Genomic DNA, 27,870 nt, shown 5'->3' with positions numbered 1-27,870 from the left:
AATGAATACCTATGAAACTACCTTCATCCATATCATCCAATGACTTCCTTAGTAACCATTGACTTCCATAGAAACAGTAGACTTTCATTGCCATCACATCCATTGTTTCTGGGAACAACCAGCTGATAATGTCTTGACTAATTATGAGGACTTAATAAAAAAAAAAGGTAAACCAATAGTTGTGAGTACACAAATAATGCTGTAAATGATTTTATTTTATAAAGATTGTAAATATAACACGCATATATACATATATTTATACAGTTTATATAATAAAACTCAGAGTTACAATTTATAATTATATCTCCACGGGCTGTCTCAATAAATCACAGAATAAACTCATTGCAATAAAATGTACAAACATGGTTTATATTAAATTTTCATTACCATACATATGTTATATTTTTGCATGTTCTGAGAAAATGTAACTAAAATATCTCCATAATATATATTATATATGAAGATATGGTAGTAAGTTATGTTCTATCATAAACCATGACATAACAATGTGTGGAGTAAACTAACTTTAATATACTCGTATTATTGTATATGTAGTAATAATTATGAATTAGTATTAAAATAGTTTGTTCACATATGAAACAATTAACAATGCAAAGTACACATAAGCAAGAAAGGTACAACATAGAGGATGTACGGTACAACATAGAGGATGTACGGTACAACATAGAGGATGTACGGTACAACATAGGCATGATATGGTATGTTGTATTTGGTTGACATGAGGCCTGTCAAAAGGAGAGTCTGGAATGCCCATTACATGCAAAACTTTCGGTTACAAAACATATATGATTGTAAGGTATTGACGCCAGAAACAATCGGCATAAAAACACATGTATTCACAGTCTATATCCTGACAGTAACGTATCATTTTTTAAACTATTAATAAGTTTTCAAAAGTACAGATAAACCATTTTGTAAAATGTTGTAAAACTGACTCACCATACTACATGTAAGATACATAACACCTTACACATGAGTCCACAACCTTAAAATTAAAACAGTTATCCTAACAAGAATTGAACCAGATATAAAAATTGAATTGGTCAAACTGATTTTATCTATTCTGTTTACAGACATTTTGAAACCTACATTTGATTTACTGATATCATTTCAACTGAGTACTGCTGTTCTACGAATATGGTTTGAAATTGGTCACAATGGTTTTGAGCAGACCAACATCTCCAAACACATTGTTATTGATCACTGCCAACACTTGTGTTTTGGGCTCAAGTAAGCCGACTTTTGATATCATTTATTTCATTGTTCGTTTTTCAAAAAGCATGTTTTATGTCTTTTAAGGTGTATAGTAGGGAATGAGGTGTAAGAGTTAGTATTGCCTTTAATTTAAGATTTATTAATGAAATAAAAAAAAGGTGTTTAAAGATTTATGTAATAGTTAGATGACCTGAATTAAAATCTTAATGATTAATGGGTGGAGTGAGCAAAGCTTAAATGTCTTAGAATACAATCTCATTGGATGACACATTGTCAATGCAAAATCTGATGCAGGGATCCAATGAGTGGCAGTGGGTGGACCTTTCAACAGCCACGAAAGTTGAAGTTCTTAATGATTAAGCCTAGTATTTAATGATTGCCTGTCTGCAATTTCATTGGCTGTATCAAAAATTTATGAAGTTCACACATGACTATTGCCACTATCACGTGATTGGTGGACTGTGCTTGTTTGTTCAAAACTAGCATGAGTTACTTGCAACACAGTTAAATGGCCAACATATCATAGTTTAAAAAATAGAAATAAAACAATACTTGTAAAGATAGAGGAACTATAGAGTTAAAGCAATCATCAAGGTATGATAATAGAGATACAAGGTTTTTCAATTATTTATATAACTAGAGACTTTAGGTACATATTTTTGTCTTAGTCGACTTCAGATATTTTGGCAAAAGCTGATTTTTCAGGAGTGTTTCCTTATTTTAAGAACACTTACTAAATACATTAAATAATTTGCAAAGATAACTTATTACCCTGAAGTAAATGAAATAACATACAATGTTACTTTTCAAACTGTATTAATGAACTTTTTACACTTAAACATTACAAAAAAAAAATGCATTACATTAAAATCAAAATAATTTACTCAAGTTCACTACACAACAAAAAGAATAGCTTTGGAAATAACAAAATTAAAATAATTTCTTTTGCATGAAAAAATCATCAAAGAAATCAAATATACAATCAAATATACACATGATACAATGGAAATTCAGAAAGGCTCAAACAAATACTGGTATTTTTCTAGCAAAAGTCTTGTTCATTTATGTTTTAAAATATCCAAGACCCTAAAAGATTTCCATTCAATAACACTGTATTGTGCATAAACTAACAACTTTCAAGACATTTTAGTGATGGCACATATGGGGATCATTGATTCAATTATTAAAAAGGCTTCCAACAAAATGGATCTCCAAACTAATGTTTTGTCATTGATTGATTTTAAAAAGTGGGTTTTATAGCATTTAATGCATGAGAAATGGACAGTATAAAGACATTTGTGCCAACACAAAATTGGTATTAAGTGTTGCAGCCTTTGTCAGCAGCCTGGTAGTGCAAACTATCACATGTTGTTCCCTTTTTCTTTCTTATTTTACATAATAACTATATCTGATTATAATTGAGCATTATGAATATAAATGTGTACAATCATACTTAAACATAACTAATTAAATCTCCTCATTTTACACTTAGTTATAACAAGCTTGGATAGCATCTAACAGTAAAATAATTTTTATCAGTTCTAACTTCAGTTTTCTTCAGACATTGAATTAAAAAAATGGTTTTAAAACATCTAAATATTGCACATAAGTTTCTATCAAAAGAGAAAATAATAGAATGTAAAATAACTTAAAAGCTAGTATTAACCTCTGAATTTGCTTAGCACACTTTATTTCATGGAAATAATTTGAACCTATCAGTTTCCATGATGGCAACAAAACAATACGGATTGATCTACTGCATATACTGAAATACAAAAAACAACACGGATACATGTAATCATATTTCACTGTTAATCATATTTCACTGTTTTTCACCTATCTCACAATATGATGTTCAATTCATAATGCTGTTAATTATTGGTACCACAAAATATCAATTCATTTCACATTTATTATTTCACAGTCTTTTTTTCACAACAAAGTTTAATTTCAAGATTTCTAGAGGATCCTATCGCACAGGGGGTGGGGCAGAGGGGGCGTGGCTTGATGGCTGACGAGGTAAGAATCCGTTCATCTTCATGTATGATGTGACTTGTTCAGGAATTTCTGCCAACACTTCACGAGCTAGTGCTGCCTGTGCCACAGCGACACTGGAGTTACCATAGCGCTGGCTGAATTCTCGGAATGGTACAAACTGTAACGAGATTGAGTAGCTTACATGTAGTATGGAGACTGACAAGAGTTATGTTATATTCTAATGTGGATAATATAGTGTACATAATATGTGCAAAATTAACAGTAGATTTCTAAAGTTAACAAGACTTGCTATTTATCGCTCACCTGAATATCATAGCTCTAAAAATAACTTGATTTGAATAATAAAACCCCCAATAAAACTGCTAAGCCACATATAAGACTCCAAATCCAAAAAAAAGTACAAGCCAAGTTTTATGAGCCATTATTTACCATGAGAAACACACAGTCGGCCCAAGTTACACAGCCGACCCAAGTTACAGTCTGTTTAAGATGTTGCAAACTTTTATTAAACATGATAGTATCTTAAACTATTTAACACGACTAAGGAAAGGCTTACATGGTGCCTTTATATGCATTTCTGTGTCTAGTTACTGGTAAGGGGGTGGGGCAGTGGCGGGTTGTCTTGCTCGTGGTAGGATACTGTTTTGTTTCATGTAGCTCGTTACTTGCTCAGGAATTTCGGCCAAAACCTCCTTAGCAAGAGCTGCTTGTGCCACCTGACAGTTTTGGTTACGTTGCAGGAAATTTCTCAAAGGGACAAACTGCAAGTAGATTGAACATTATTCTTAACTTCTTAAAGGAGCTAGACACCAGATGGTCCAAAAATTGGCAAATGCAGTATTTCCTCAAAACAAGCCTTGAATTGTCAATGCGAGCTAGTAGGAGGCTGATGATACGTCACTTTAAGTGGTTAAAACAATAAACGCAACAATAATGTTGCTGTCCCATCTGTGTTTCCCTGTTTAAAACGGTGCATTCCCAGTTTAAATCACATCTGTTTATGAGTACAGATAAATATATAAAAACACTATTTTTAAACTTACTGGGTTTTATGTGGTAGACAACCGTAGTACATTTCGAATTGGGAAAATGCACAAAAACTGCGAAAGAAGCATGTGTCGAAAGCGATGTGATACATCAGTAAGTAAGATTCAATGCGTTGTACACATAGATGTAAATTTTTTGACATTTTTCTTTTTCTTTTGCAATTGTATCTGGTGTCTAGCCCCTTAAAAAGATTTTCAGCACATGCAAGGTGAATTTAACATTTGCAAATGTTTCATGACAGGATGAGGTTGTGGTTTGAAAACCCCTCAAATTCGGAATCCCATAGTTTTTGCCGATGTGAAATAGAACATTCTGTTATATTTAAATTGGGTATGAATAAGTTGGTGCAATATCATATATATGGATAGATATGGGTTGATTTGTGCTTAGATTGCATCCAAATTAAATGTTATGTTTGAAATGTTAAGATGCCACCGATGACTATGAATATCAAAACAGTATCCTACTTATTACATGTAGTAATTTATTTATGTTAGTCTAGAAGTATTCTGTGATGACGGTATCATAGTTACAAGCTCACTACATGCAGACTAACCCTGTAGACAGTTGTTGTTTTTTCAGTTTAAATGGGCTTGACAATTATTAACCCAGAGTATGGACTTTGTTACATGTATGGACTGTGTAATGAAACATGTTTAGTAAGTTTAAAGTGAATAATTTGAAATGTTTTTTTTTCAGGCCAAAAAAGAAATGATGTCCACAATAATTATGATGCCAAGGCTACAACAATAGCTTGACTTGTTCATTCCAAAGACAAGCTATTTATAGAAAATGTTACCTGAACTATATCCCTTTGCGCTACCCTTCCTTGGTATGCAAGCCGAACATCATCTCCATCCAAGACATTCATAGCTGTAATAAATTCCAGGTAATTGAAAATGAACACCACGCCTTTTTCGAGTGCCAACAATATGAGGAAATACGAATAAATTATCTATATAACTGGTATATAGTGGTCAGAGAAATCAATTTTCATTTAATTGTTTAATGAGCAGTAACAATAGCTTTGTCGTTAAACATGTTGCATATTTTATCTATCAAATTGCAACTGCATTAGATAGTAGATAAAACATAAAGCAGTCAGTATTTCAGGGTGGCACAGATTATATTATTGTAAACGTTTGTTGATGTTGTATTCTGGGTCGGAGGCCTTTATTTACAAATAAATTGAGTTGAGTTGAGTTGAATAGATAACCAAGCATTCCAGTAATTACAAGAGAAGTATTTTAAAACAGCCTTTAACTGACAACAAGCGGTTAATGCTGTGAAACGTTCAGCAAAAAAACACACAAAATTACATGAGAAAACTTTAAATAACTAGTCTATCTAACATTTGTTTCCAGTATGTATAGAAAAATCCAACCCAGGGCATGCGCGTAAGCCGGTAATGGGGCTTGACAAGTTACCAGCCATACAGCGTGCCCGGGGGTCGGATTTTTCGATCCGTACCGGAAAAACATAATTAAATTTTTTTCTAGCATATCTACAATTATCAATTTGTGGAAAAATTGACGTAGAAAACACACTTTTATACATTTCACTAAAACGCGCATGTGACGTTGTTTACCAGTGATGTCATAAAGCGTAGTAATTTGAAATCACTATTGACGTCCAATATTTCTTTAAAACTCACGTTTTTACGATTTAATTCTTTTAAATTTTAATTAAAAGTCTTGCATAATTGCATATCTGATATGCTTTATTGGAATGGCATAATATACTTTTCATAAATCATGCAATAAAAAAAGTAAGAAGTGGCGCGTTGTTGCACGTGACTCATATTACATGTGGGTGTAAGACGTTTTTTCCAGCACCGGTCACATGACTTAAAACACACGTCTGGTATGCAAGAAATTCCAGTTTTTCACACATCCATACAGTGATATTAGTTTTCCAGTGGTTCACAAATTTATGCATTAACAGAGATTTATGTCCGAGAAATTCCAATTGATTTGCTATTACTGATTACCACAGAAACATCAGTTCCTAAGTAGCAATTTCATACTGCAATATTCTAGAATACTACAGAGCTATTAATTGAAATACAATTAAGGAATTAGGGTTTAATTTGTATAATAATACCTTCAAAGTCAGCATCACCAACACCGACAATGATGATGGACATGGGAAGAGTGGAAGCCTGAAAAACGACCAGCATTTCAATAACCAAATGTTGAAAATAAATACAAATAGTTGTGAGCTTCCAAATGTATATCTTTACTCCAAGTTTTAGTGGAAACAAAGAATACAATAGAAAAAACCCCTAGGTCCTACAGTATGCGAAACAAACAATGTGTTCTTTAACTTTTTATCAAAAATAAACTACAATCACAATGTAAGTAATGCACCCCTAGAACCTTTGTGAAGATCTCAAAGCAGGACAGCTGTAATAAACTAAGGTGTTAGAAATGTTTTGTGCCGAGCCTTGATCACAAATAAGAACTGCTTTACTTACATTTACGATGGCCTGCATGGTTTGTGGCATATCTGAGATGACCCCGTCGGTGATAATAAGTAATACGAAGTAGCAAGAACCATCACGTTTTGTTGCAGCAAATCTGAGGAGATTTAATATGTGCTTAATTATTTCAAAATTAATTGAGGACTTGCATAAAAACAGTATTAAAATAAGTCACAAACTTATCAGCATATTGCTTTATTTGCATTGAACCCTACCTACTATAGTAAAGGCCATGTCAGAGTTGTTTCCATTTCTTAATAAAATAAATCTTCAAAATTACACACCATATTATGGTTACATGTATCAATATATAACTGAGCAACGTATGATTAAGTTACGTTCATAATGAAACACATTACATATAAATAATTCTTGATACTAGTACTCACTTTGCCACATGGTTAATGCAAGGTGCGAAGTTGGTTGGTCCGTACAGCTGAACACTTTTGATGGCATTGTTGTACGCACCCAAAACTCCCTGTATACCGTTACAGTACGGGTTCTGAGGGGTGAAGTTCTGGAAAGCAACACAAGTTATTTGTAGTCATTAGATTTTTCACATTTCAGTCCAATTATTTTTATTGATTGACCCTAGCTGAGAGATATTTTCTGATTTAATTTTAATATTAGTATTCAATAATTTTGTAATTTATTATAAACCTTGTTGGCTTTATCTTAATCTAATTGCCTAATTGTCTTATCAGATCTCTGATCTAAATATCCTGCTGTGCAGGTTGGGAGGTTTTATTATAGAAATGAACCCTAAATTGCCCTGAGCCAATAAACAAATACACAGGAAATTGTCCCCTACTGTGACATCAGTGCAATTAGCAGGAGATGCACAGCAGGGGAAAGTCATGCCAAACATTCCTTAAACAAGGCCTTTAATGGCGAAAAATATGCAACAGTGTGTTTTAACTAATAAAAAAGGTTGTCCATTGATGTAGAAAATTACAGTAACAGAAAAATGTGTATCATGGGCAAGAATAAATGTAATCTTTAATAACCAAAATTGCAAAATTTAACCAGATATTGTCCGAGGTCCTTACTATAATGTTGGGTCAAGGGTGGATCTGATGAGGGGCATCACAAAGTTAAACAATGAAATGTTTTATTCACACTTATATTGGTTGGGTATAAAAGACTGGCAGGACCGGATCAAATCCGGACCAACTGAAATCTCATAACTGTTACGGAAATCGCTCGGAAGTTTACCTAATTTCCGTACCAAATTAATAAAGCATTGCTATGTTTGCAGACAGACAGACATTCTTACAGACGCACAGACAGCCGCACAGACAGACATACATACAGACAGACAGACAGACATTCATACGGACACACATACAGACGCACAGACATACATACAGACGCTCATACAGGCGCACAGACAGACATAATAAAATATAATTTCAATAAATAAAATATCTATTAAACATAGCAATGCATATTTTAATTTTGTCCTGTACGGCCAGTCTTTTATACGAACACAAAATTAGGAAAATTCCGAACGAATTCCGTAACAGTTCGGAGATTTCCGTTGGTCCAGATTTGGTCCGGTCCGGCCAGTCTTTTATACCCAACCCTTATATTGTAGAGCATAAGGAAAATTTAAACAACTTTAATTGAGAGAAAATACGGACAGTCAAGTGTAGCAATCTCTTACCAATGCAAATTCATGTTGTACACTCATATCTGGAAATCTGGCCCCAAATCCTAATGCTGGAAATAGCTTGTCCCTTAAATAGTATATCACAGATTATTTTAATTATAAAATTACTTTTGAATAAAAAACAAAACATATTTAAAACTTCAAAGTCCAAACTTACTTAATTTTTAATACAACTAATTAAATATCTTAGATTGCACTTGTTTATTTGGTATTTTTTTGAAAGTTTGATTTTCATTTGCAAAAGATTTTTAATTCTCATTGGTAATTGGTCTAGTTTTGACAAGGTTTATTGTAGAATCTTTTCTTTTCAGTTATAAATTTGCACACAAACGGTATTGCAGGCTTTTATAGCACCACCACTTTTTTCTTCAAGAACAGATGACCTAAAAAAAATGACTTAAACCAAACTTAATTCAAATCTTACGTATCGTAGTCCTGTATAATGTCTCCTACGGCTTGTATGGCCATTTGGTACTGGTTGGGCTGTCCATATGGGTTAATGTAGTGTAATGAGTTGGGCTGGATTGGGTTGCCATTGGATGCTGTGAAGTCTACTGCCACTGTGAACGCCATCTCTGTCCTGAGTAACATACAACGTAATACATACTTTAATTTGAACGAGTAGTATAGCACTCCTTATTCTTCGAATAGTCGAGCTAATAATACATATATAACAAATAGCACTTTTTTTCTTTTTCTTGAGTTTAATATAACATATTCAGATGTCATACATGTATTGACTAAACAAGAACACTGCTGAGCAATTGATCACACTCTTGTTGTTGTTGTTTTTTCAGTCGAAGAAGGGACATAACTCTAAGTGTTTCCAGCCAGAGTTATGGGCCTTGTTATATATGCACATACTGTATCTGGGCAAGGTTAAAGGTTTGCAAGCCTGACAACACAGACAATAACTTCCTCTTTTTCTTTGAAAAACCAGATGAGCTTATAAAATCAATGATAATTTAGGTTGAGTTTATATTAAGACTTTGTGACATTTCAATCTTACTGCAAAATAAAATATGTCAATCTATTTGATATTAAGTGAATAACTGTTTCTTTTAAACCACTTTTAGTCTCTTTATTTGATGGACAAACTAAACTTTCAATTATTTTCTTATGACAGTTCAATATCTGTCAATTTATATTCAATTAAGAAAGAAATTGTTTCTTTTCATCCATTTTTGAAAATTTGTACGAGTCATAGATTTCCTTAGTTGAATTTTTCAAAAAAAAGTACCATTTCATATCTTTGAAAATGAAGGATACTAAGTGCAATACATTTTCTTTCTGAGATTTCAATTCAAATAGTTTGCGAAAAGAAAAATCACACTTACACTCATCAGAACAGAATTCATCGGATATAAGAATTCATTAATATAATTCATAATTGATATACAACTCTTACCCAGATTGAATGTAATCGAGGAATGAATATTCTTGCTCCACTCGACATGTTAGAAGAGAAACCTGGAAAATAATTTCATAATCTGGAAAAACTATATGCATGTTAAATACTTTTTAAAAAACTGTACGAAAATATGGCCTTAAAATTATCATCATAATAAATATATGTATGAGTTGTCCAAAAAGCAATTATGATGTCTTGAAGGTCGAAGAATCACACAGTTTTGTTTATATATACATTGTTTCATAAACATAGTATTTCCTGTTTATAGTTTAAATTTTATTAGCTTCTAGAAACTCATACATTTGAGCATGGCCAGTCAGAACTCCTTGGCCATTTTCCATGGAAAAAAACTTCAGTATCAATTAATTGTAGTATTATAATGTATTGAGTGTTACTCAGTCTTAATTGATTGCCATTGAAGTTTATTATTGTATAAATAATTATGTCTCCCAAATTGAAATCACTACGCGAGCTACTTGCAGCATAGTTAAAAGTTAAGATTTCTGACATTGTAAATCGTCCATAGACATCCGAGGTTGTTTTTGACGGAAAATGTCTGATTTCGGAATAGAGAATGGCATGGCTTTTATGAACAGTTTTGTTTTTTTATAGCTCTCAAAGACCTTTTGCACCTTGCATCAATGTTTTGCCCCACAAGAGGGGGGAGATGGCAGCCTTCTAGAGGATTTAAATGTAAAAGGAAGTTTTAACATATTGTACTTACCACTCCTGAGTTTTTATATTTGTGTTTCTTCTTAGCTTTTTTCTGTGGGTTTACGATCTGAAATGTTTCAACACTTTTTGTTAGTTTATCTGCCAGGCAGACACATTCATAATGATTGCACACAACACATCATCTATATGTGCCAAACATGAGTGCCAATTTAACTTAAAATCCCTCTCGATATGTGCATATCGACCAACTATACTCCATGTGCATATCGACCAACTATATCATGCATATCAACCAACTATACTCTATGTGCATATACGCAGCATTCCATTATGATAAACCTGAAGTGTGACCTTGACCTTTGAGGAAGGGCCATCCTTATGTATTTAACACATGTGCCAAGTAATTTTAAATCCCTCCTAGCATGACAAAGTTACAGACTGGACACAAAAAAACAGTTGGGACAGATGGTGTGATATTAATTTGCCCTTCAAATTCAATTGCTGCTATTGGGAGAGAAAAAAATAATAAACTTTCTCATTTCTCAAGTAAAACATGTACATAGTATTCATGTTATCATGTAGAAACATATACATGTATGTAAATATAAATGGACTAAATATACATGAGCATAAACATACATGTACTATATAAATATATACGAATATGCATGTACTGAAAACATTATATTTGATTGCATTGCACACACAAATGTGGACAGACGGACACAAAATAGCAAAGGTAGCAAACGTTCCCATAAACTTTGACCTTTTGACCCCTCAATAAAAAGGGGTCATCAACCATAACCAGTGAACAGACTTACTTTGAAACACTTCATCAAGACATTATTGATCAAAAACAAAAGCATCTGTAATATTTATAGTAAAGGGTACCATGGCCTTGATCATTGACCCTAAAATCAATAAGTCAAATGTAATTGATCAGAAATGAAAGGTGTGAAGATGCTGATGAAGATGTTGACAAACATGCTCGAAAGCAATCCCTTGAGTTTGCCATGACTTTGAATGTGATCAAAGTTTAGTTTTTGAGGCTCAAAGCACATTAGGAAATAGGAGCTTTTATAAGAAAATAGTAGGAGACAGTAGGAGTTAGGGGACATAAGAAATTAGAAAAATAAGTAATTTTGTACCCTGGATAAAGAACATTTGGCAAAGATTTTCTATCTTAACAAATATAATTTTATCTCATATACCTATTTCATCAAACTTTTGATGAAGCAGAGCCCTAAACGAATATTTCCATTTGTTGAAAGTTTATACGGTAGTCATCATGTCATCTCGGGTCAGAAATGTTTCAAGTCACTTGTATATATGATGCTTCAAACTCAAGAGGCAATTGGTGAAAAAATTAAGGTATGAGATAAAAACTGATTGAAAAATCAGCATGTTTTACCAAAAAGTATGAAAAGTTTGAATTTTAACAAGTAAGAAAGAAACTTAAGAGTGCTGGGGAACGTGCAGTTGATCTACAAAAACATACAATTTTTTAAATAAAAGTTTGCAATTATAACAATACATGTATGTAGTATATTGCTTTCTGTGATAGTACCTCATATGCGTTGGTAGGCCCTGGTCCTCTAGTCAGCTCACGGAGATTGGTGGAAAACTCACCAATAAGTTCTGGGCTAAAAACAGAGCATTTTGTTTTAAAGAATTCATGTATTCCCTGACATTTCATTACTTATAGACTAGAATTGAATGTGTCACCTGTCAGGAGTAGCCTTAAATTTTCTAATAAATATAACCTTAACCTTTCATCTATTGACCCAAAATTTAATAGGGTTATCTACTGACCATGACCAATGTGCATACCAAGTTTGAAGACTCTATACTAAGTTGTTCAAATGTTATTGATCAGAAATGCCCATATTTTCCTAGAAAAGGTCACGATCACCATGACCTTTAACTTATTGGTTCCTAAGTCAATAGGTACATGTAGTCATCTACTGACCATGACTAACGGCTATACCAAGTATGAAGACAGTACCGTATTATATCATGTATAGGACGCTAGCATAGCATAGCATATCGTCGTATTTCGGTAATTTAACATTTCGGTAATTTAGTGTACACAACCATGATATAAGTCTTGACATTTTGAGAACATTCACGCATATTATAAGACTTATACAAATGCTGTAATAGCACGCCTTCTGACTGACAGTCAACCGTTGCAATAGTTCCGACATGCCTTCTGACTGACAGTCAACCGTTGCAACCGTTGCAGAACTGTGTATCGTCAAAACTGATGATTGTTTTGATAAAGCTTGTCGCTGTGCGGAATAAAGCATGTCAGGCATAATTAATGCGTGTCGGTAATTATCCATGCCAGCGGAAGGCACGACGGGTAAAGTGCGAACAAACAACCATATAGTATTACCATCGCAATAGTTCGTTCTATTGATGTTTTTCTAATGACAGACAGTGGGTGTTTTTCACACCTTCCTACATTTGAAAAGATTTGATAGTGACAATAATGCTACTTTGCGTTATGCACATTCCTTTATTATTTTTTTAAAACAGTAACATACAAAATGTTTTGTAAATTATTGATATCGAAACGTTAAAATCGTGAACAACGTTTAATTGATATTTATCTCATATCCCGATTTTCCGTTGCCGTTATAACTCAATCCAGTTAAAGTGCTGACTCACATCAAGTTTTTGTGAGTAGCGTCCCTTTTGTAAAAAAGTAAACGCTCATGTCTGTTTTCAATTTATTTCTCAATAAATCATTTTAAAGTAAACATTCAATATATTTCTGCGTGTGTTAACTTGTGTTATTTTACCTAAATCAGTTGCTCTCTTCGGTGGACACAGTATTGGTACTTACCATTACCGTGTTCGTCTCCGGTCCGACATTTTGGGCCTGAAATGGACTTGTGAAAAACTGATAAAATCCTAATAGCATAGAAAGGCCTCAGGCAATTTTTTAGACGATAATCTGGGGTAAAAAAGCGCGTCCTATGCATAGTATAATACGGTACCTTATGTTTTAACTGACCTAAAAATTATCAATAATTGAAAAGTCCCCTTTAAGCACTTGAATCAATGAAAAAAGATGTAGAGAGAAAAAACGAAATTCAAGACATTAGACTCCAGGAAATCATCGTACTAAACTTTTCATACCATCATTCCATTCCATGTACTTACTTTCCATTACTGTTCCAATCCCAACACTTGACAAGTATGCTCCTGTAAACACAATGGCATTTGTATTTAGTATGAGTAATAAGATGGCATCTCTGACAGTTTGAGTCATATGATGGCATTTTATCTTAGTATGAGCCATATGATGGCATTTATATCTTAGTATGAGCAATATGATGGCATTTGTATCACACCATATGATAACATATGTATCTTAGTACAAGCCATATGATGGCAGTTTATCTTAGTAAGAGCCGTATGATGGCATTTTATCTAAGTATGAGCCATATGATGGCATTTTATCTAAGTATGAGCCATATGATGGCATTCATCTAAGTATGAGCCATATAATTGCATTTTATCTAAGTATGAGCCATATGATGGCATTTTATCTAAGTATGAGCCATATGATGGCATTCATCTAAGTATGAGCCATATAATTGCATTTTATCTAAGTATGAGCCATATGATGGCATTTATTATGATGGCATTTATCTAAGTATGAGCCGTATGATGGCATTTTATCTAAGTATGAGCCATATGATGGCATTTTATCTAAGTATGAGCCATATGATGGCATTTTATCTAAGTATGAGCCATATGATGGCATTCATCTAAGTATGAGCCATATAATTGCATTTTATCTAAGTATGAGCCATATGATGGCATTTATTATGATGGCATTTATCTAAGTATGAGCCGTATGATGGCATTTTATCTAAGTATGAGCCATATGATGGCATTCATCTAAGTATGAGCCATATAATTGCATTTTATATAAGTATGAGCCATATGATGGCATTTGTATCTCACCATATCTTCAATCAATTTTTCAGCACGGAGGTTAAAAGAATATATATATATGTAAAAATCTTACCTATCATAGTCTCCGTTACACAGGGCTCTGGCGGTGGCCCGGAAAGGGGCCCACGTTGGGTTAAGTGTGTTTTTGATCACTTCTGTCCTGTGTACTACGGTAAAGCTGAAAATGTGAACTTGTTTTGTTAGATCAGCACAATAAATATTTCGATAAACTTGTCTCTGTTATATGATGCCTTGCAGAGGTCCAGCAAGATTTACAATAAAAATTTGAAACGAATGCCTGCATTTGTTTGTATACCGGTAATTACAATTCACATGGCTTGATAGTCTCTGAATACCGCTGCTTCAGTAGATAAAACTGACTGGAAAGCATTTGGTTATAAGGGAATAACAATTCATGTGATAATGATGAATATACTTGCAATAATATAGCTAGGGCATAGAGCAATCTTTTATATTAGATATTACTGCTTTTGCTTGATATTCTTATATTGTCAAGAATATCAAGCAAAAGAAGTAATATTTTGGTCCTGAGCTAGCAGGAGGCTTTTTCAGACAACCATTTCCCTACTGCTACATTTCAGATTCATTAAGATGCATGAAATCTCTCAATTTTGGGGGCCTTCGACCGATGTAGACTAGCTGTAGAGCAAATCCACTGAATTATTACTAACTACAAACTGTTTTATAACTTAATAATCAATACCTGTTGTCTTCATTAGCACGCTGAAACTCCAAGTAGGGGTCTGATTTGCCGAAAAAGTCTTTCTTGTCTAGCTGGCTGCCTTTCATTTGCAGATGGATCACTTCCTTCAAGAAGAAAATTGTGACTTTTTAAGACATATGTCTCCTTAACAAGCAAAGCATATGCAACAACACAGCTTTGAATGTTTAAATGAAAACATGGGGCATATGTCATTGCAGGATATTAGTCATGATTTCAAAAATCTTAAATCTGAAGTAACTATTTTTTACTTATTTCATGGTTTTGTTTTTCCTGTGCGCCAGCTTAAATTCTTTGAGCGTCTAGGATAATTAATAGATGTTTCGTTTCCCTTTATTTGAGTTTTAGAGACTGTTATTGTACTGTAACAAAATTCTGATGTTATTTAGAAATAAATTAGTCTAGACATTTTTCTACCTGAATTATACATTGCATACAATTAATAATACTGAACTTATTTAATGTTATACTTGCTTTTATTGCTATGTTTTACCATGTTCCATGCATTTTTTATCTGATTGTCATTGATAACTTTTGTATTATTATCGTCTGCTTCTGGGTATTTGTCAGAGGTCCCTAATTAAGAGGTCATGTGACACTGTAGTTGTAGCCTTATCGCTATCGGCGTGGTGTCAATTGTTATAGGCCCTAGCACTTCCATGTATAAAATGTTACAACATTTTGGCGCGTAAATTAACGCACACAATTCTGTCGTTGTCTGCACTTACACTGCATTATACCTGTTTTGGCAGTATGATTAATTTATCAGCTGCTCTTCAAAAAGCGAGTTTAAAAGATTTCATAAGCCAGACATAATGTTCCTTCTGTTTGCTTTATATAAACACCGACATTTGGCAATACCCTAAACCATAATAACCATGACTTATTTTCCGAAATTTTAAAAATAGTAACAACCATCAAGTGTTTGTCTTCATCGTATCTTTCATTGTTTTTGACTGAAAATGTAAGGAATTTAGAAATTCTGCCACTTGGACCCAAATCTACCTAGCTGACATTGGCAGAGGTGCACATGTCTGACGTTTAAAACACACCATAGAGTGCGAAAATGGTTTTTCTCTTTCTAAATAAAGACATTCTACTGACTGGTTTAAACATTGATCGAAGGCTATACGAAATGCGCGCAAAATTTGGTTAACAGTCCGCGTTGTCCAGAACTGTTCCGCCATCTTCGGCAAGCTTTACAATGAGTGTTTAACGGTGATAATCGGCTTCTTGACATCACGTTTTCACAAGTTTAAGCGTAATAAAGATTTTATGCTCACTGATGTGATATTTACTTTTTTCTAGTAGTCCGACGGACTATTGACTTAAAATGTCTTGTAGTCCGACCAAAAATCTGGTAGTCTTGGACTACCGGACTACCGTTAGTGTCGAACCCTGATAAATAGTTTAGGGGGTTGTGAAACACTAGAAATCAGTGTTATTTTTGTGTTCAAATAGTTCAATTCAGTTCAATATATAGAATTGATATAAAATTTATTAGGTAGTCTATATCCTTTATGAAATAGGACCAAGGTGCACAACTACCATGCTGGAAAATATACCAAAAGGTTTTGGAAGTCCAAGCCCAATACTTTTGGAGATATGAACATCAATTATTTACTACGTCTGGAGCTGTAACCATTGTTGTTTCATGCTCAACCATATATAACTTTAAGAAATGCGATGGGTCTAGTCCAAATATTTATAGAGGTAATACTGCAACACAAAATTATAATATGATCTATTTTGCACTTATTAAAGACCATGACCTGTAAACTGCTCTCATGATGATCCAACGACCTTGAAGGATCTTTTTGTGTTCATTTTCTCAACAGAAGCAGGCAACTATTGTACAGAAAGTGTGTAACTATCTCCGATATACACTCAAAATAGTAAAAAATAAGTGTTATGTGGCAAATTTCTAATGGTGTCATTTTATTTTGCACCTAAAGTAATCTTAATCAATGAATTATCTTAAGTTTATTAAGACCTGAAATATCGACTATTAAACTAATATTATAGTTTACAGTGATGAAACTTTATGTATTTAGCTGCACATAGGATATTTGACACTGCAAAACAATTTCAAATTCAGCTCTGATGTATATTTAAATGTATACTACTATTGTATCCAGTATAAACTTAACGATGCATGTGGTTTAAGGTTTGTATTCACTGTCATGAATGTTCTGTTTAAGCTGTCTTGACAACGTGAGCCAACAAAAAATTTGGTAAAAGGAGCAGAGTCAATTTCACATTCATTTTCCAAATATTCACATATTTGATTTTATAAGGATAAAAACCTTGATAGTTCACAACTGACTTTGAATCATTTTATAAAATAGCCAGTTGCTGAATTTTAATCATGGATAGAAAGAAAAAAATAACTTATATGTAAAAAGATCCATTAAGAGATAAAACATGTGATTTCAAAAGGAAACTATGGCGTTTAATTTTGACTTATGTGTTCAACAAGCCTCTGACCTTATTCATGACTTCACCTGCTCTCCATGTAAAGATGACGGATTAAATAATGAGGCACAGATCTTCTGTGATGAATGCAAGAAATATTACTGCAACAACTGTGAGCAACTACACAACAAACTGCACAGGACACATTCAATGTTTGGAAGACAAGATGTGAGCAAGTGGGTGGGGTATGCAGGACTGAGCCCCATAGAGATATGTGACAAACATGGTGACAAGAAGCTTGAACTGCTCTGTGAGGACCATGATGAGCTGTGTTGCCACATTTGTGTCCCTCTTAATCACAGGTTAGTCATTCATTATAAAAAACGTAACCTATCCTTTTCCTTGTAATATGATATAAAATGCAGATCTTGGGCCATTCGGTCACCAATATGTTTGTTAACATGTTTGATATCTATTCATGGTTTCAATTGTCGCAGTATCGTCTGTTGGCTTATCCATGCTGTTTCAAAGAATTGCTTAGTCATCTTTTGAATACATCTACATATTGTAAATCTGACCTATTCACGTTTCAAACTAAATCAAACTTTTGATTTGGTTATTGAAGATTATTTTTTTATTTTTTTATTTTTAATTTAAAATAAAGCATCTTAGTTCCATGTCAATAACCTAAAATCTGATTTTTATCCTTGCGTGATATTCAAATAAAAGTTAAGTGTATATTCTAACTTAATCAAGGGACATAATTTCTGCAAGCGTTTGAACAGAGTGTTGTGACTTCACGGGAGCAGTCTGATATGTACAAATGACATGTAGAATTTGATAAATATTCAAAAACATCTGATATGTAGTCATATGCATTGCAAGACTGGGTGGAATACTACAAACTGAACTCTTATTTACCTCTCATGTCTATAAAATCAAATTAGTTTTTTTTTAAATCTCAGATTTTGATTTTTTATCATTGAAACAAGCATTTTGTTCACATATTACATGGTTTTAGTTGATGTTCAACACTTACAAGTCCCTTTAATGTCACTTATTTTTTATTTTTTTATCCGTTTGAATATGTGTTAAAAAAATCAACGCTAACATCTTTCAGAATGTGTCAAAGTATCAAACACATTCCAGACCTGGCTAAAGGTCTAAAGAAACAAACTGACTTCAAGAAACTGCCTGCTAATGTTGATACGATCACTACCAGACTTCAAGGCATCACCAAGAAAAGGACTCACAACAAACAGTCCCTGAAAGACTGTGGGAAGAAAATGCTAGCCGAAATCAAATCACTGAGAAAGAAGGTGAATGAGAAGTTTGATAAAATAGAAAAAAAGACCAAAGACATATTGCATGACCTGCTCCATGAGACAGATGAATTCCTGCAGGAGAACATTGACAAGTGCACTCAGCTCATTGACAAACTAAGCACTTACTTAAAAACAATCCAATCCCAGCAAGATGACAACACTTCTTACATTGCGTATAAGAAATGCACGGACAAGATGAGGGAAGCAGAGAGCCTGCTACAGGAACTGTCAATCAAGCCGGACACATCCCTCACATTCCAGGCTGATCCCAGGATTGAACAATTCCTCTCTGGACTGAACATACTTGGAGAAATCACCGGAGTACCGGGCAAAGGTAAACACTTAGGCATAGGTATTATTTTTAAGATCAAGAACTGCTCACAGTACACAGTTCACATGCAATATGATGAACATGAAAGCTTTATAACTGGAATATGTGAGACACCAGGAGGAGAGATCCTCATCACAGATCACCAAAACCACAAGGTAAAGCTGCTAGACTCCCAGTACCAGGTGACAGCCACATGTGAACTCCCTGATAGACCACAACATATCTGTCATATTGCAGGAAATGAAGCTGCTGTAACTCTCACCAATAAAGGTGTGCATTTCATCAAAGTAACAGGTAGAGCACTGAGTGTAACAAGGAGGCTAACATTTCCACATTCTTGTCTCGGCATTTCTCACCACAATGGTACCCTCTATATAGGATCGAGGACAGCGATTTACCAGTACACAATGTCAGGCCGGCTAGTAAAAATGATCTACGAAGACAATACTTCCAACTTAACAGTGAATAGATTCACAGTAAGCAGAGATGGCACCAACATCTACATACCAGCTACACACACAAACAAATTCATCACCATTGACACAAGTGGGAATATTCTGTCAACTCTTCAGGACCCGGACTTTGATCTGCCTACTTCAGTGTGTGTAAGTGATGGAGGACATGTGTTTGTCTGCTCACAAATGTCCCAGAAAGTGACTCAGGTGGACAAAGAGGGTAAATACAAGCTGGCCACACTGGTCACAGAGGAAGATGAATTTAGCATGCCTTTAGCAGTATGGTTCAAAGGACATACACAAAGTCTTATTGTTGGACGATATGAAGACAATCAGATTTCAGTGTTTGAGCTTGAATAACTTCAACAAATAGACAAGCTAAATGGCAAGACAACCAGAAAACCAAAGATTTGAACACAATTCGTATATCTAAAGGAACAGTAGATTAAGTCATGCAACATTCAACATCCTGTCAGTCTTAAATATTTAACTCGAGCATGGTTTTAAATTGATGTGTCTACAAACTATACACCAAAACAAAAAATCTAACGGTGAACCAGAGATTTTAACAAAATGTGCATATTTTATAGGAAAAGAGAAATAAGTTATGCATTATTTGAAATCTAATTGGTCTAAGAAGTTTACATTATAGAAATTCTTTAAAGATCATCATGATGAGGTACAAAATACACCAAACAAAGCTCCGAAAGTAGCATACACAAATATAATGCTCAGTCAGATTTTTTTTTTATTTCTGAAGGTAAATAATAACCTCATCACATGATACAGGTACAGTCTACCAATCAAACTGACAATTGTACATAGTTTTAAAACTTTTAAATGGCAAGGTTGCATCCATTTTATTGTAAACAAAGCCAAATTGCCTACTTTAGACCTACTTGTACAAACATATTTAGAACCATAACATTGTTTGATGGTCACTTTAAATTCTGACTAATATTATATCTTTAAGCAAACAAATGGTTTGTGAAACTAGAACTGTAAGCCATAGGCTAACGAATACCCCCCACCCCTCCATGTCTTAAGGTTGTTTGCCCTGGAGTTAGGCCGGACAAAGCTAATATTGCCTACAAGAGGAGATAACTCCAGTCAGGGTCATGTGACCTGTACCAAATTCACAGAGGCGAAAGTTTACAACATGGCCATTAATTTCTGAAAGTTTGATAAAGATTTGTTGAATAATAACAAAGATGAATCCCGGACAGGGCTTATTTTGCCTACTTTAACACATCAAGGGGAGATAACTCCAGTCAGGGTCATGTGACCTGTACCAAATTCACAGAGGCGAAAGTTTACAACATGGCCATTAATTTCTGAAAGTTTGATAAAGATTTGTTGAATAATAACAAAGATGAATCCCGGACAGGGCTTATTTTGCCTACTTTAACACATCAAGGGGAGATAACTCTGGTCAGGGTCATGTGACCCGTACCAATTTCACAGAGGCGCAAGTTTACATCATGGCCATTAATATCTGAAAGTTTGAAAAAGATTTGTTCAATAACGACAAAGATGAATCCCGGACAAAAAAAAACGGACGGACAGACGGACAGACAGACAGACAGACGGACGGACAGACGGACAACCCAATTCCAGTATACCCCCCCAAACTTTGTTTTGGGGGGTATAATAACATTTGAGAGTTAAATTCATTTTAATTGGTAAAAAAACGTTCTAATTTAGAGTTTTTAAGTTTATACAGTGAAATACATTTCAACATTTCATTATTTACGAAATATTGTTAATACTGTATGCCATAAACATTTGGTCATTTATATAATATTATTTATTTATATCATAGGTCATTGCCATCTTTAGATGGGTCATGGTGTATCTGCTTTATGTTGTTGCACTTGGTTACGAAGCTTAAATGTAGCAGGAACAACTAAATACAGTAACCCTCAAAAGAATTTTATTGTGTTTTTTTTTAACCAGGCAAAAATTTTGCAACACCGGACCCTTTTGTAGTGTGGTCAAAGTCTGTGGTATTATATCATACTTTTAACTTTACGTGACAAGTATCATATTAGAATATTGCTGTAAGCTGTATTTACCTTATTTTATTTGACATATTTTTCACCTATTATTACCGGGAGGAATGTACCTCGTTACATGATATGCTAATGTTTTGCGTTTTACACTGAATAATAAACAGCATGAAATCAAACTGTACAATATACATTATATATTGCAATTTGTAAATATGATATGTTTTTCATAATAGGCAAAATAATAAGTATCAATCCATCTATGTTTTTCTTTGATTATATTAGTTCCTTTTTTTTTACATGTTCATTAACAAATATCTCTACACGACTGTCAACAGTAAACATTGCACTGTGGTAAGATGTAAGCTTTAAAAGTAAGTTTTCAGTTGTCTTATGTTGATTGATAGAGGCTATTCATGGGCTTCTTCCTCTCTAGTTCCTATGCAACGGTATGATACAAGAAAGCACTTAATAATTTCTTGTGGCAATGTTTAGCTACCTCACAGTACGACACTGACATTGGGACTACCCGGAGGAATGTCCTCACTATTGTTTTATTGAATAATAAGAGAGCAATTCCACAATGTGCGTAGGAGAAAATCTTGTAAGGTCAGTAATTTCAGCTCAATACTATGTCGGGGGTTACAAATGAAATTTACTCTTAATTCACAAAATTATTTAGATTATTCTTTGATCTCCACACTGTGTGCTTGTTACCAAGCCTTGCGAGTTTCAAAGAATCAAGAACTGTCACAGGAATGAAACAAATTACCTTAATAAATTAATCTATGTCTCACTAAAGAAAATGGTGGTAAAATAGGTTTATGAGATGGGTGGTAGGCGATAAGAATATCCAAAACAAAGCAAATAATCTCGCCTTACCTTACAATTTCCTAACTCCTCTGCTCGACCTGAAAATAAGGTGAATTTTGTTTTAAATGAAATATAAAATCAATTTAACAAATATTAACTAAAGTACTGAAGCCATGGAATCTGAAGCACAATTAAGCTTCACTTCACTGATAGGACAATGAACAATTATGCTAATTTTTTGGGTCAGGTGACCCCATGTAAATAGCATTTATCATATTCTTTGAAAAGGTATTGCTTGCTAATTACTCATATGTAAATTCCTAAACTTCATTAAACATAAAGATATTGTAGTTTGTGTTTTTGCTCTTTATTTCAAATGAAATTGGACATAAAACAACCTATTTGCAATGCTTCCACTTCAAAAAATCCTGGTATGTCATATTTTCTGTATAATTTTTACATTTCCTTTTTCTTTACATAAAACACTTTAAATGATACCAAAATAATAGGGGGTCACGACACATCCAAAGCCCACATATGTGTGGGTCAGGCATTTAAACGTGCAGGCACATTTCTAAGTACTTAATGATACAGGCACAGATATCTACACTCTGCGTGTGGGAACAAAAATTCTGTCTTATAGTGAAGCTTTAATTTTAAGTCACTTTCTACTAATGCAAGGAGGAAAAATAAAGAAGTTGTTTCAAATTCTAATGTTGTAATAAATCAGAAATATTTAAATCGTTTTTTTTGTACTTACAAATGATTTTTCCACAATTCTTTCCTTGCCCTCTGAAAATCAATTAATACATTGTAGTATGTTAGTTTGCTGTGTTATCATACAAGTACTACATTTAGGAAACCTTCAACAACAGTGTGTGTATACCACGTGATAAATTGCGTCATAAATGCTACATCGGAAGGCAATATTTGATTTGATAAAAAACTTTAAATAAAGATAACTTCACTATTTCTTCACCATTTTAAATGAAACATAGAGCAGTCTACGCCGCTTTCGGAGCCCTACCTTCAGTCTTTTACCAGAATTTGATTGCGAGTTTAGTTTCTTAAAACACTTTGACATACCTTTTCACAATACAGCGGTCTGACGGAGCACTGTCAAAACATTATTTTGGAAACATGTTTGTCGAGTGTCTGAGGAAACTAATGACCTCATAAAATTTCGGATATAAAACAAATGCGGGGCTCTATAAGCAGTATAGACTGCTCTTTGTATCATTTAAAATGGTTTTGTAAATGAAAAGTTATGTTTGATTTAAGTCTTCATTTTAAGCAAATTTTTGCATTTCGACGTAGTATATATGACGTAATTTATCACGTGGTATACACACACTGAACAATGTGTGAGTGATGGAGGACATGTGTTTGTACAGAGAAAGGCCAAGCATTTTTAAAGCTGTTGTTCTGTTAAAATCTGTAAATGCAAGCATGTTTAACAAGAAAAGCCACAATGCCACAGACCAGGTTTTTGATTGACTAAAGTACTTCAGCCTTGCTTTTTTTTATAACACCAAACATGACCATAGGGGCTCTAAAAGCAATCTCATGAAAATCCTCCATAAACTCTTCCGACATACAAGTTTGGTCACAATATGTCAACTATAACTTAAGTTTTTCAGTATCAACTGATTTTCTATTTTTAGTAACAGTGACCTTGAACTTGACCCCAGGGGCATCAAATGCAACCCCATTAAAAGTCTCAATAAACTCTGCCTAAATATCAGTTTAAGTCAAGATATATCAATTGTTTTCTATTTTTAGTAACAGTGACCTTAATCTTGACACCAGGGGCCCAAAATGCAACCCCATGAAAGGTCTCCATAATCTCTTCCTATATTATACAAAGTTTTGTCAAGATATGTCAAACCTAACTAAAGTAATTCAGTTTCATAGGTAAGTTTGACGTGGCCCGCTCGCCTGCCAAAACAAGAACATATGTCATTCAACTAACTAGGTGAAAACCTGGTTAATGAAGAAAATCCGTGAAATATAAGGCATAAGTACATTCAAAGTAGGCTTGATTATGAAGCGAGAAAAACATAAACTACAGAGCACCCAATAGAATTCAAAATTAAGAAATTTACATGAGAGGTCTCTGAAAATCTCCGCCTGCTGCTACCACTTCTCCCAGAGTACATTCCATCCGCCCGAGGAAATCCTACAAGCAAGGTAGAAGTAAATGTTATGATGATGGTTTGGTATTTCAGATTTAACTTATTGCATTATTGTGTTCCAATATTCTGTATGAAAGATAGACCTTATCTATTTAGGATTTAATTTTTACAAAATGTATGAAAAATGTTAATTTATTGGCATCTTGCAAGAAAAGCATGATCTTTTTTATTTGTGTGTGATATAACTCAATCCTACAAGCATATGCATTTTTGAATGCAATAAATCTGGAGAAACCCCCAAAGAGACACACATCTATTAAAAAATAAAGCAGTTCTTTAAATCTGTTAATTGTCTTTGTCATCATCTAAAAATGTTTTTCGCTTTTCAAACTTACGGTAGTTCTTCATTTAGATACTTACATGGTCTGATAATTTTGCACTTTTTGAATCAACATCATAACTGAAATATAAAATTTTATCAAAATTTTAACACTGATAAATTTACACAGTATGTTGTAGTATGTTTGTCTGCTTGGTTATTTTATAAATACTACACTGTACAATTATTGAATGTGAGTCATTAAACATGATTCATTGAACCATGGTTGCATTGGCTTGAGCAATTGCTTATCACCCAGGTGTGCTGGGTTCGATCCCTAGCTGGCCCGGCCACAAATGAGATTGGTTGGGGGTCACCAAGGCAGACAAGTGGGACTATATATCTTAAAATATTTCCCATGCAGCTTGTATTTAATGTTTAAAGTACATTAAATCACACTGGTACCATGATAAAATGATAATCATATTCATTAAATCTGTAATATAAAACCCAAAAGAAATAATGCAACATAGTCTGTCAGCAATTTCAATATATTTAGTTATACTGAAAGAATAAAACAAGCTTAAATAAACTTACAGTTCAAATTTGAGTTTCTGGCTTTCCTCGAAGAAATAGTTGATAACAAACTTCTTCACAAAGTCTGGATTAAGGTTGTCTTGTATTGTTTCTGTGCGGCCATACTGGAATATGCATAAAACATTTGGCTAAAATAAGTATATAACATAATGATCGAAGAATAAAGTCAGAGATCAATTTAATAGCATAAAGACACTAACATATGACATATTTAGAATACCTGACCACAATATCACTAAAATGCTTAAATAGATTCTCAATATCAACTAATTTCCCCACATAATACCATAGAAGTATTCAATACCCTGAATGTTAAAGTTTTAACTATTTTTAAAAACTTTTTATCCCATGGAACGTGTTGATAAAAAAATACATATCTTAATATTTCAAAGAAAACTAATTCTAGAGCAAAAATATACTTGAGACATTGATAAAAGAACAAGAGTTTCAATTAATGATGGCACATAAAATAGTGCCACTCAATCCTGGAAAAAAGCCAGATTTTAAAACAATGGTTATGAAATTGTTTGTACAAAGTATTTTTGAAAATGTGAAATAAGGCCCAATTTACGACCTCTTTTTAAGTACGGAAAAAAAATACCTTATACACATAAATCCTAAATATCAATGACAAATGTCATCATTTTTTTCACTTACACTGGTCATCATTTTATATGGCTATATAGGAGTATTTTTTTCTTCATATTTCCAATTACCTCGTAAAACTGCCCCGACTTCACATCTTTTGTGAACATGACACACATTGGATCTGACTTTGAAAATGTGTCTAAATCTCTTAGTCCTCTGAAATATAAATAACAAAAAATACATTTTTATGTCAAATACTTAAAAGACCCATCACAGTATATCTTGTACACAAATAATTACACATTGTTGCAATTGATTAACTTTTTAATTACAATTGCTTTGGCGAATGGACAATTTGGTGAGAGACAGTGACTCGAACTAGTTATTTTTTGCATTCAATTTATCTCCCTGTACTTAAGGAGTAAAAGACTTTTGGTCTTTATCTAATTTTCCCAAACTAGTGACTCATCATGCTTATTAAATTCCAATTATTTGGAAAAAAGCATGATAGGTAAGTCCCAAGTTAGGAAAAATGGGATAAAGTCCAATTAAAAGATAAAGTAATTGATAACTTTTTTTACCTTTTATATATGCAACTTGTATATAAAAATTAAAGTCTAGATCATATAAAAATGTACAGATTCATCAATCAAGCAGTTACAGATAAAGCCTGAAATTCATTTTCCTCCTGAAAAAGTATATATATTGTTCCCCTTCTTAGGAAAAAAAAATACCTTTAGATTTTATTTTTTGGGGGACCATTGACCTCTTTACAAGCAATATAGTGTAATTCATGAATATATTGACAGGATTGTTGAATAAAAGATTTGCAAACAAGTTGAACACTTTATTAATCATTTTAGTATTTTTTTCCTTTTTGCCACCATTCCCTTGAAAGTGGAAAATACACAGATGATATTTTATATTAGGTACAAATTGAAATCAGAACAAATTGACAACTCTGTCAATTGGACAGTTAATTTGTGGTTTAAGTTGGTATTAATTAACAATGTTTTTCTATATTTCATAAAGAATTTCCCAGTATATCTCATTTTGGCAAAAAATACCAGGATTTTAAATAATGGAAAATACCAGGAAATTTATAAGGATTAGTAAATACCTGCCAGGTAAAGACTTCCCAGATCAAAGACCATAGCACCAGAATTGGGGAACCTGGTGCATGCCGTGGTCAAACAATAATCCAGCTTTTGTTTTGTTTTGCCCATGGCAAAAAAATAATGCCATTTTCACGAATTTAATAAGTTTTCAACATTAATGCCTTGATTAAAAAAGCTTGACCAATATTCTCACCTGCATTTGACACTAATTTCAACTTGAGTGGCAGGCACTGCCGAGGTTCCTGCTTGAAACTGCGCTGGACGTGCTGACATGTTGAAGCATACGCAGTGTTTGTATTATTTTGTAATATTTTTTTATCTATTTCCGAAATAACGTACCCCGAAATAAACATATCAGTGTTGACAAACGCTTGACACTCAGCTTGTTAACCCAGAATATTGTTTTAGTCAAAACGTCCACGGTCGGAAGGGAGTTTAACTAAAACACGTAAAAACATACATGTGAGATATTAATATTGTCCGGAACTTATATGGCATTAGAATTTTAGTCTCAGATAACTTAGAATAGA

At 33.5% G+C, this 27,870-nt stretch overlaps 2 protein-coding genes across 3 annotated transcripts; one reads left to right on the top strand and one right to left on the bottom strand.

Moving 5' to 3' along the window:
* Positions 1 to 205: 205 nt before the first annotated feature.
* LOC128217108 (copine-8-like) lies at positions 206 to 27,708 on the bottom strand. Of its 2 annotated transcripts, XM_052923990.1 has the most exons (21): positions 27,534 to 27,708; positions 26,351 to 26,438; positions 25,635 to 25,738; positions 25,139 to 25,178; positions 24,689 to 24,762; positions 23,344 to 23,375; positions 22,653 to 22,681; positions 15,218 to 15,321; positions 14,567 to 14,671; positions 13,693 to 13,734; positions 12,089 to 12,164; positions 10,571 to 10,627; positions 9,844 to 9,905; positions 8,860 to 9,015; positions 8,430 to 8,502; positions 7,153 to 7,280; positions 6,758 to 6,860; positions 6,385 to 6,442; positions 5,081 to 5,154; positions 3,791 to 3,995; positions 3,252 to 3,391 (listed from the first exon to the last, which is right to left on the bottom strand). In XM_052923990.1, exons 1-20 carry the CDS (start codon positions 27,611 to 27,613, stop codon positions 3,822 to 3,824), a joined length of 1,659 nt encoding a protein of 552 aa, XP_052779950.1. In that variant the 5' UTR covers positions 27,614 to 27,708; the 3' UTR covers positions 3,252 to 3,391; positions 3,791 to 3,821. The 2 variants fall into 2 exon arrangements, with proteins under 2 accessions (XP_052779948.1, XP_052779950.1); XM_052923988.1 differs by lacking the exon at positions 3,791 to 3,995 and having other exon boundaries at positions 206 to 3,391.
* On the top strand, positions 17,496 to 21,984 carry LOC128217107 (uncharacterized). The gene is made up of 2 exons (XM_052923987.1): positions 17,496 to 18,012; positions 18,771 to 21,984. The coding sequence occupies exons 1-2, from the start codon at positions 17,681 to 17,683 to the stop codon at positions 20,119 to 20,121; spliced, it is 1,683 nt and encodes a 560-aa protein (XP_052779947.1). The 5' UTR covers positions 17,496 to 17,680; the 3' UTR covers positions 20,122 to 21,984.
* Positions 27,709 to 27,870: the final 162 nt, after the last annotated feature.

This window comes from Mya arenaria, chromosome 14, assembly GCF_026914265.1.
Source record: "Mya arenaria isolate MELC-2E11 chromosome 14, ASM2691426v1".
NCBI lineage: Eukaryota > Metazoa > Mollusca > Bivalvia > Myida > Myidae > Mya > Mya arenaria.
Note: the sequence above shows the minus strand (reverse complement) of the source record. Positions and strands in the feature narration are given on the sequence as shown.

Coding starts and splice junctions, on each gene's coding strand:
- LOC128217107 (XM_052923987.1), top strand. CDS start 17,681: ATGGCGTTTAATTTTGACTTATGTGTTCAACAAGCCTCTGACCTTATT. Junction 18,013..18,770: donor TGTGTCCCTCTTAATCACAG/GTTAGTCATTCA, acceptor AACATCTTTCAG/AATGTGTCAAAGTATCAAAC.
- LOC128217108 (XM_052923988.1), bottom strand. CDS start 27,613: ATGTCAGCACGTCCAGCGCAGTTTCAAGCAGGAACCTCGGCAGTGCCT. Junction 6,443..6,757: donor CCATGCAGGCCATCGTAAAT/GTAAGTAAAGCA, acceptor GTCGTTTTTCAG/GCTTCCACTCTTCCCATGTC. Junction 5,155..6,384: donor TGGTGATGCTGACTTTGAAG/GTATTATTATAC, acceptor AATTTATTACAG/CTATGAATGTCTTGGATGGA.